General features: G+C 37.6%; 1 protein-coding gene across 1 annotated transcript; it reads right to left on the bottom strand.

The window, feature by feature from the left end:
* Positions 1-4,631: 4,631 nt before the first annotated feature.
* Positions 4,632-10,407, bottom strand: LOC135217722 (cubilin-like). Its single transcript, XM_064253717.1, has 7 exons — positions 10,251-10,407; positions 8,591-8,670; positions 8,281-8,482; positions 7,219-7,334; positions 6,861-7,005; positions 6,473-6,568; positions 4,632-5,032 (listed from the first exon to the last, which is right to left on the bottom strand). The coding sequence occupies exons 1-7, from the start codon at positions 10,323-10,325 to the stop codon at positions 4,781-4,783; spliced, it is 966 nt and encodes a 321-aa protein (XP_064109787.1). The 5' UTR covers positions 10,326-10,407; the 3' UTR covers positions 4,632-4,780.
* Between the last annotated feature and the right edge of the window lie 525 nt (positions 10,408-10,932).

Below are 10,932 nucleotides of genomic sequence, written 5' to 3'. Positions count from 1 at the left end.
TTTTTAAGTGCATTTATGAATTTCCAGAGTGTAGGATGTTCCATTCCTAATTCCATTTGTAATCTTCTGTTCGCTCCTTCTGCATGGTTGTTTGTTTTATCTTCATGATTCAAAGTTCGAAAATACAAATTCCACATTTCCAATAGAAAGAATGGTGAACGTCTGCTATTTCCACGTCTGTTTAACCGACCTATATAATTGTCTTCAAGCCAGTTCAAGATTGGCACATGCTCTGGGGATAATTCATCAGCTAAGACATCAGTATATGAATCAATATGATTGACAGGTACAAATGCAAGCGCCAGTATCATCTTTACTTGTAAAGAAAACTGGCTATCGTTATTATCGCGAGAACTTAGACCCAAAGCCGCAATGTGTTTTTGCATGTTTTGGCTTAGGTGAAAGAAGCACCCTTTTAGTTCGACTTGTGGAAAATTTTCCTTGATTGCCAAAAATGCTGCAATTTCAAAATCACATACAACCGATTTCGGGTTTTCTGTTGATTGACATTCTTTTATCATTTTAAATAGCCTTGAATATGTAACTTTCCGTTTGTTAGGTAATAGAGCATAAAGCACTGGAATGACACCTCTGATTTTTTTGAGCCATTACAATATACACCTGAGAAAATAGCGTGGGAGCATCTTAAAAACGTTCCGTATACATACAAACTTCTGCTGATACCAAATGTTGCAACCAACTTCTCCTTCCAAATAGCAAAATTCTATCTTCACTGGGACCACTGTCTTTTAATAAAAAATCTACCTTCTGGTTTGGCTCTGTTTCGTAGGTCGAATATTCATCAGGGATTGCTAAATGATTTAGGTCAACTGGATTTGGCGGAGAGGCACTAATCTGATTCCGTTTCCGACGAATAGTTTTCTTTAGATCCTTGCACCGCTTGGGCAACATTACATAAAACTTCATTAATCACTACACTTTGGTTTTCCATCGTCACTTCAGCTCTGGTTTTAATTTTTGTAGTTGTTCTTTCTACTTCTACTTTTATTGGTGAAGAGTCATGGGTGTGAGTATTCAAGACTAACTACGTTTCCAAATCTTGTGTGTATTCTCGCTTTACACCTGCCGAGCTGATCACATTTCCAGAACATCAAATTGTTGTCCGTTTTGCTGAATTTGTCGAAAATGAACAAATAGCCATCATGAGAAAATTTCGCTTTGCCTCTCTGACTTAAAATTGTCTCCATTGTAATGGGTTTAATGAAAGAATGTAAAACTGAAAGTGATATATCGAAAGGTTAATAATTACTAACGTTTTTGTTGACAAACATATGATTTCATACTTGGGTACTTTTGTTTGTAATTGGTAATTGAGTAATTGTCGTCATGCGTTGAAAGGTTAAAAATTACTAATGTTTTTGTTGACAAACTTTGATTTCATAGTTCGGTATTTTTGTTTACAAATAGTAGGATTGGTAATTGAGTAACTGTTGTTTCGTTTTTATTTACACTGCCTTGCAGTGTGTGTATGTGTGTGTTGGACCGGAGATGAGTTGGGCCGGGTATAAGTTGGGCTGGAGATGAGCTGGGCCGAAGATAAGTTGGGCCGGGGATAAGTTGGGCCGGAGATGAGTTGGCGGTGATGAGTTGGCTGGCGATGAGATGGCGGCGATGAGTTGTCCCATTTCGCCACCTCGGTCCCCACTAGTCTTTCTGCTTAAGTATGAGTTTTGAAAAATGGGCCCAATATCTTTGCGGTACACTTTGCCGTCAGTGCACCTCATTCGGTGCAATGTAAGCATTACTTAAGGTTCTTTGCAGCGTCCCTTCGGCCCCTAGCTGCAACTACTTTCATTCCTTTTACTGTATACCTTTGTTCATATTATCTTTCTACCATCTTACTGTTCACCCTCTCCTGATAGTTGTTTCATAGTGCAACTGCTTTGAGGTTTTCGTCCTGTTACACCTTTCAAACTTTTTACTGTCAATTTCCATTTCAGCGTCGAATGGCCGTAGTTGCCCCAGTGCTGGGCATAATACCATATATATATATATATATATATATATATATATATATATATATATATATATATATATATATATATATACATACATACATATATATATATATATATATATAATTTTTAATATATATATATATATATATATATATATATATATATATATGTGTGTGTGTGTGTGTGTGTGTGTGTGTGTGTGTGTGTGTGTGTGTGTGTGTGTGAGAGAGAGAGAGAGAGAAACTGGTCATTTGGCAAGTACCTACAATTAATAGGCAAACTCTGGATATTTTAGTACTGTATAGTAGTTCGTCGCTGGAACTCTAAGTATTGTTGTCAACGAAGATTGTAGTTGGTAAGCTAGGGTGTTGACTTTCTGGAAGAGGCTCGTCTACCACCTTCCTCTAGCCCCAGTATTCTTTGGATAGTGAGTCATACATCACCGCACTCTATCAACACCACCGAAAGTTTCTCGATGGTCTTGACTTCACTAGCTTCAACTGAGAGCGGTTCAACGGATCCCTTCGCCGAACATACTACTAACTTAACTGCCGGTCAGTTCACAGTTTATTGCATTGTGTGCAAAGGTGAACTTTGTAATAACCCTAGCAGTTGTTTATTCTCGTTACGTGTTATCTTCATTTCCAGTTCTGTTTAATGAATAATTGTACTTTACAAAATTTGTCTCCCAAAGAAGTTAACTTTGGGAAGCCAAGATGTTCAAACATTTACTCAAATGAAGGCTGCTTTGTTAAATGTCAGTAAATGGTATTCTATTTTGTGAATGGCTTGGCATAATTATAATGGACCCAATGGAAAAGTAAATTCACAGTAGTATGTCTTGATTTTGTTATTTAAAATATATAAAAAAGCAGAAAGCTTTCGATGACCTGCACGGTCCTCCTTGTCAATCTCCTTTCTGCTTTTTATGCCTTTTAAATAACAAAATCAAGACATACTACTGTGGATGTACTTTGTCATTTTATTGAATCGTGTGATTAGAAGTTTTCTTTGCGTGGAATTAGTTTTTTTTAGTGTAATATCTGTTAATTTAACAATTTCAGTGAAAGTAATACAATATCCTTTATCAATATAATAGTTAATAATATAATTTATATACAAATTTTGTCATGCTTTGCAGTTTATGATATCATTGGATTTAATATGTGATATGGTACTCGTATAGAGTTTTTCTTTTCCAGTGAAACTTTCTGTTTACAAATAATATTTGTTATATACCCCTCCCTAGTGGTACTATTTATTCATCTTACCGTGAGAACAGTTGGTATCATGTAGCTCTTCCCCGATAAAGCTCTCTCTCTCTCTCTCTCTCTCTCTCTCTCTCTCTCTCTCTCTCTCTCTCTTCTACCTAAGGTGTGGAGTTTATTTTGCAAACCCAGCATTATACTGTTTAAATGGAAATAGGCTTAAAACGGGTTATTAAACCCCACTTCAAATAAAATAAAATGAAAACCAAATTTTCTTTCCCATCATCGTCACTAATTGTTGCATCTCAAATTCAGTAAGTCTGATAGTCTGCATTTAAGTTAAGAATGATGACTGGATAGTCTTTCACCCTTTTTCCCAAGATTGCTGCCTTTTTATCCATGTTCCATCTGTCCAAAAAAAAAAAAAAACGTTGTTACTCAACACAAGACAATGCGGGATAGTTCCTATAACATTAGAACAATTCACCAACCAAAATTGTAACTATTAAAGAAAATTCCCAAACATAAATGAGAAGATGAAACACACGCGAAGGCATTAAATGTCAATCAGGTAAAAGTGAGCTTAAACTAATCTGCGTCTTTCACAAGAGGCCACTCCAGCTATTATATTAAGCCTCGCACTTTCACAAAAGCTCTCAGTTTTTGCCTTACTGGAACTTTCGACAGTAGAAACACACAATTATTCGACAATAATTGCATACCCTACAAGAAACACAAATAGTCTTTCTTACTATATTACTCAGTGTCTTTCAGCACCAAATTATGTTCTTTAGTAAAGTAAGAGTATTGTCAGCCTATATATTTTTCCATGTGGGAAGAACTTTCCCACATTTCTGTCTTCCGCCTTTCCGAGTACATCGGGGTATTGGAAAAGAAGCGCATTTTAGTTTTGCCGACATTCTTTTGTTTAATTTGTTTTCATGCGTTATATGAATTTTCTTCAGTACAGCAAGGCATTGACTGATTTTTCAAGACCATTGTCCCCCAACGAACTGCAATATCTCCAAAGGTCACAATAAAAAGATTTTTTTCAAATGCTATGATTATATTTAATAAATTAATATGATAAAAAACCTACATGAAATGTAGTTATTAACTGTAAAGTACAAATACAACACAATGTATGATCATATATTATGTAAATGTAAATCACAAATTAGAAATGAATATATAAATAAGAAACATGGTCAATAAGGATTTCTCTCAAATGAGTTTCATTGTAATTCGTAGATTAAGGTAGGTCATTTGTCTTGTCTCTCAAAGCTTAACAACGTAGTTTACTGACCTCTGCTTCATGGTGCACTAAGACGATTTTCAGGCCAGATACATACACGTGATTGCGTGTATGCGTATGGCAATTAATATTTTTTTATTCGTGTTGCGTGCATATATAAGTAAATATTAAGCCATGACTTTCCATTGAGGTATTATCTTTCATTTTCTTAAGCTGAATCCTTTCCGAACAGTCTCAACCGCTTTTTTTACTTTGTTCTTTTCAACCCCCCACGAGGTCGTCGTGGAATTGACACTAGCGCGGCACTCGGAAATAGCTGTCATCGTAGGAAGTATTATTTAGAAAGCCGAGAGCAAAGCCCACCGAGCAGTGAAGTGATCCAAAGAATCCATGGAGTAGTAGAGAACGTTCATGTAGTTTTTCTTGGAGATGATCGTTCCGGGGGTGGCCTTGCCGCAGTAGCTGTCGGTGGTGCGCCTTCTGTAAAACTTGCTGCCAGAACTGTCGACGAGGATGCTGCCTTCGTTGCAGAGTGGGCTTTCGGTTAGTGTTGGGATGAATTGCAGCTCTATGCGTTTGCCCACTGGAGCCTGATAAAAGAAGATAAAATAAATGTCTAAATGAAGCAGGGTATGAGATGAAATTTACCATTCAGACAGTTGTTTGCATTTTTGGAAGGTTATTTTAGCGGTTTGGGTTTCATCTACAAACATTATCCCAGGAAACTTTCCAGAACTTCCTTTCTTCCTGAGTGAGGATTTTGTATTTGTGCTACGAGAAGTACTCATGTTATCATTAAGTCTAAACTTTTATCTGACGGCGTCAAAAAAGATATTGGTACCCCAAATCATAGTAGCCTTTGACAATAAACACCTGATGTTCGATTTTCTTTAAATTGCAGGCCCTTAATTGTGACTTTCCGCGGATTGACGCAGCAGGGTAAACAAGTGCTGTGTGTAGTGCTAAAACATTTAATCTTAACGCCATAAATCCGAAATGTATATTTGATGTTCGTGCGCTTTGTTTTCTCTAGTTATTCCTTCCCCATTTTGCTTGTGATTTTTTCTTCCCGCCCAACGCTATACATTAACGGAAAGGTTTAATAATGATGACGTGAAACCATCTAAATATCAGTTATGGTTACAGCATTTGATGAAGATGACATTTTTAGGAAAACAGAGGTAGACTGTTGTCATCATTGTCAGCTTTGATCTTGAAGGACATTCACATGTGCTCTGAATGTAACCACCTGTTGGTATAGTAACTAAATTACAGTGATAGTCATCCAGGACCGAGTCTCGTCGATTCGTCAGTTTAATGTCCCCGGTAATAACTTTAAAAGAGTTTTGCTGGTTTTGTCAAGGATACGTTTTTATGTAGATGTTATTTCGGATTCGTAACCTTGCGGTGATTACTTGGGGATTCTCATTTAACTCTGCGCATTACGCATTATATATAATATATATATATATAATAATATATATATAATATATAATATGTGTATATATGTTGGATAATATATATACGTATATAATATATCTATATATATATACGTGTGTGATATATATATATGTTATATATGTATATATATATATATATATATTATAATATATATTACGTGTATATATATACGTATATATATATACGTATATATATATATATATATATATATATATATATATATATATACCATATATATGTGTATATAAAACTGCATTTCTTGAGTCTCCAAAATTCGGCGTGAAATTTTAAATTACTCTGAGTATTTCATTGTTTCATTGGAATACTGAGTGCATTATTTCTTGTAATGAAATAACCATGAATTGAAACCGTGTCATTCGAAAATTCAATTTGCATGAAAAGTCTTAAATTCAACCCCTGGAAATCAAATCCATATATAAAAAACAAGGAAGTCAAGAGAAACTTAGGACTAACCGTTCTCAATTGCTTTTGGTTGTTAAGTATTATGATACCCGAAAGAGTGAAAAAGGATTTCTTTATATACTTTTGAAAGGAAATGAGATACTTACCCTGATCCACCACTCGCACACCTTGGCAGGGCCGGCATTGGGTTCCGTTGGGGTTTCAATGATGCCAGAGTTGCCATGTTCTCCTGTCTCGATAATCTGAAATCATTTGTGTATATGCATCTATAAATGGGTGATTCTTTGCATGCGTCTCTGGGAAGAGCGCTTTTCAATGCGTTACATATTTCACAGAAATGTGTCTTAATTGCGAAAATCACATGTTTTTTTAAAATATCATTAGAAGAAAAATACAGACATGATTAAGCTTTGTACAAAACGGACCAGCATAGTTAAAACAAAACATACGAGTAAAAACATTAGATACGAGAGAGAGAGAGAGAGAAATTTCTCTCGCAACCATATGTAGCAATGAGAGAAATAAGAAACGTACCTTATGGCAATTCGTCATCTGTTTGGTGATGGTGACATTGAAACCGGAAGCCGTGCCTGTGTGGTCAGTGCGGAACTTGCCGAAGAAATTGTACGTCGGTAAGATGGATGTGATCGCGCTGGACTCGGTCATGACGCCGCAGTACCTGGTGATGACAACGATAAAAGTGATGATGCGGCTTTTCGTAATCGGCAACGTGAATCATTTTCCGCGTTAATTGCACGATTTTATTTTTGAAAGTAGGATTGAATCTATGAATGCTTGTAGAAGGAGACCCCCTTTTAAAAAGTATTAAGTAACATAGGTCCAAACACCTTAGAAAGGAGCAATTCGAATGCCATTGCTCCGTAGTACTTACTTCTTGCTCGTCAGGTCATCGATGTGATAGGGTTGTTTAAAAGTGACGGAGTCTCCACGACCTTCGCAAAGGATGTTCAAGCTGTTGAAGCTGACAGTGGCATATCCCGGTTCTGTCTGTGGGTGAGTCACGTATTGTTCAATATTACATCTTAAATATAATTTTACATTAGAATCGCCCCCCAACCCCCCACCCATTGCCGAACCGCGCTGAAATAAATTCATTTACCAAGATGAACAAACGTGCCTGATGGAAATCAAATCATTATCCGTCAGGTATTACAAGATGGCTCACGTACTAGTGGGAGGAAAGATTTTTTTTTTTTTTTTAACTTGATAATGGCTATTTAGGAATTTTAAAAGATGATGAATAGTTCACCATCCATAGCTAGAGCAGTACTTGAGCCCAGTTACAGCTGGGAGTTCAAATTAGAGCTAGGGAACCATGACCGAGAGACATTATATCCCATCGGATAGTCCGTGTTTATACACCTGGAAGCGGTTTTAGTTACAAATGAAAACGAGTGGAAAACTTGGTGATTTCACGTCCCCCAAAATGAAATTGTTTCACAATGAAAGGGTAACGCCACTAAATTCAGGTGATTGGTTAGATGGATGTCAACCAGTAAGACGACTTGAGAGAACAGAGCCAGTAAGTTTTTGGAGACCATCGCCTTGTTGGAATCTTAGCGCTTTTGGTGGCCGTTAATCTATAAATTATCGTGATTCTGAAGATGAACCCTATTCACATGGAACAATAAGGCATATAAAACCTTCCATGGCAAATATTTGTATACCAGATTACGTCTCCCGTCAAAAACGACCGAAATATGAAATTAATTTGGTAATTGCAAGTCAGTTGTGTTTTACATTGTTTCTCTGCGCTTATGTTTAAGATTTTGTTATAATTAGAGGTTGTGTTCCACCTGCAGACTATCATTGCCACACTTTGAACTTGAAAACATCCTTGCCCACAGCAAATCACAGAGCAAGATGCTAAATTACTGCAACATTACAACTACTACAAGGGAAGAGATAGAGCACTGATTTCCGCATTACTCACGGACGAACTGGAGACTTTGCAATAAGCGTCATTTGGGTAATCCTCCTTGCCGAAGTTGGGAGAACTCCAGTAGAAGGTGTTGTTCCCAAGAGGCTCCTTGATGCAGTGAATCTCATCCAAGACAACCTCTTCCTCTGCGCCCTCTTCGTCGGTTGCTTCTCCTTCAGTGGCTGTTTCGACCTCTGCTGGGGCTGGGGCGTCTCTGATGGGAAAGAAATCAAGGATATATATACATACATAGTTATATATATGTGTGTGTGTATCCACATAAATTGCAATCCCATCTTTGGAAATGAGCAAGCTAACAAACCTGATATTTCCGTCTTGTGGGCGCTGGCTGCCTTTTATCCTAGTGGGCCTCTGTAACAAGGCGACGTCAACAACGCCGACCTGAGGAGAGAAGACGAACATCATTAGTCAGTTGAGGTTTTAATCTTCTTTAAAATTCTGGCGTTTCTTGCTGGACTACTATATCATTTTCGTGCGATGTAGAGTTTCCTTTCGTTGAGGTGCTATACGTAGTTTGCACGGATCTCGGACATTTATACTTCCATGATTCAATTGGGGAAACGTTGTTAATTGCGTATCAGACGGAACTTTATTTTTTAATGCAGTTTTTTCGGAGAGTTTCAGATTTTACAGATAAAGCTTTGACTTTTATGCCTTCTGATTGTGATAAGGCTGAAAACTATTGGTATATGAAAGCTTAATCCCAAGTATTGATTTAATGGACGTTTAGTACCTCGGATTCTTCGTTTTTGCTCATAATGAAGCAAACGGGAATAGGCATTGAACCGTGGATATATTTAGGGGTTTGCATGAAGTCTGGAATTATGTTACATGCAGTATTTCTCTAATCCGTAAGCTCAGAATAACATTCATCTTAATTTATCTTTCATTCTTTTTCTCCTTAATGCTTTGCAAAGTGGTGTGTGTGTGTGGAGGTGTGTTTGTTGAACTAAGATTAGGGGACAAATAAACTGTGATGATAAAAAAAAAAAAAGACAAGATTTACCCGTGTAATGGGATGCACGCCTATACCAGTTTCGGAAAGAATGCTAGATAATGAGAGCAACTCCTCAGTAGAAAGCCTACTAATGAATAAAACTTTTGGCTAGAGGCGGAGAGCATTTACACATTCAGTGTACGGAGCATTTCTGTCCAATCTGACGGGCACTCCTCAGAGAGGTATTAAGTGTATTGTGGGCCATTTTTCGCATATTTCACCTCGGCGAGAATGTGATCGCCATCAAAATTTGCTCACTGGGTATTCGCAGCTAAATATTAAATTCTTGTATTTATTTTTTAATGTGTATAACTTGGTTAGACGCTTCTTTTCCAAGAGAGGAAATAGAAAAGGTTTGCACGATGAAGTTCAAGATGCGACAGTACATGTCACCAAATAATTCTAACATTGCTTTCGTCCATCGATGTAACTGACAGGTTGTTTGTGTGGAGGTTCTGATAGTGTTGCATTACTATCGAATGTATATGTATGTAAAGTGAATCTTATATCTTCCTTGGCTGTCTATATATTTACCCCATACATGGATTGGGGTTGTGAACTTCGAAGTCTGTGTGATTAATGATAAGTAATAAATACGACACACTGACAAATGTTATATATAAATTCAGCAAACATGTGTATGTGTAACTATAATACCTACAATGCCCTCTTAACGTCTCGAATTCTCCACACCTTTTGGATACGCTTTGGTTGGTTGGTTTTATAAAGTTCAGGTGTAACACCAAGCACTGGGGCAGCAAAGGCCATTCAGCGCAATCCGAAAGTGTAAAGAATTCGAGAAGTGAAGAGGGTAGTGTGGTTATTTCAATTGCTTGCATGTCTGGTAAAGAGCGACCATTATCGGCAAAGTTCGGTAATGAGTTATATGCAGCGAGATATTCGAGAGTCAACAAGTTACTGAGATACCAAGACAGGCATCCTGTGGTCCATGTGAGCAACTAACCTTGGGAGGAGCTGGGGTGGCGATGGCGGCGAACAATGCCACGCTGAGATAGACGAACAGTAGACACCTTTCCATTGTCCTTTGGCTTCGGCTGCTCTGGAACAAATGTGGTCCCTCACACCGCCGCTAACTCTTTTATACTCAACTAGGCCCTGTTTTCAGCATCTCCGCCCCCTCCCGTAACCCTGTCCCTCCCCGTCCATCTGCACTTCCAAGAATTACCTTCAGGGGGAGTACCTCTACTGCTGACCCTAAAACTTCTTATATGGGTCACGTTGAATTTCTTCGATCTGAAAGATTGTGCTGTCGGTCTGAACAATGGCTGAAGACCCGGATGCCGCAGTAGACCTATGTTGAGTGAGCCCTTGTGGGTGCAATCATATTTCCTATATCTTGGTTTTGAAAGTCTCAAATAAAGTAAAAATAAAGGAAAAATCGGGCAGTAAAAATTATTTCATGAAGAAGCAAGCATTATTCAGGGCATAGACTCGTGCTTCCATTAATGAAACGATAGAAGAGACCTCTCTTCCGTTATTTTTCTTTTCATTTTAGGTAGGATCCGGGAAAGAAAGTCCAATTATGAGTCCCGCAACAGAAAAACACTTCAGGTGTCGTGGTAGCTTATAACGCATGTGTATCTGAATAGTTTGTTTTGTATTAGCGGCATTTTGCCTACTTCAAA

This window comes from Macrobrachium nipponense, chromosome 7 (genome assembly GCF_015104395.2).
Source record: "Macrobrachium nipponense isolate FS-2020 chromosome 7, ASM1510439v2, whole genome shotgun sequence".
Taxonomy (NCBI): Eukaryota; Metazoa; Arthropoda; class Malacostraca; order Decapoda; family Palaemonidae; genus Macrobrachium; species Macrobrachium nipponense.
The sequence above is the reverse complement of the archived record's forward strand: the minus strand, read 5'-3'. Positions and strand labels throughout refer to the sequence as shown.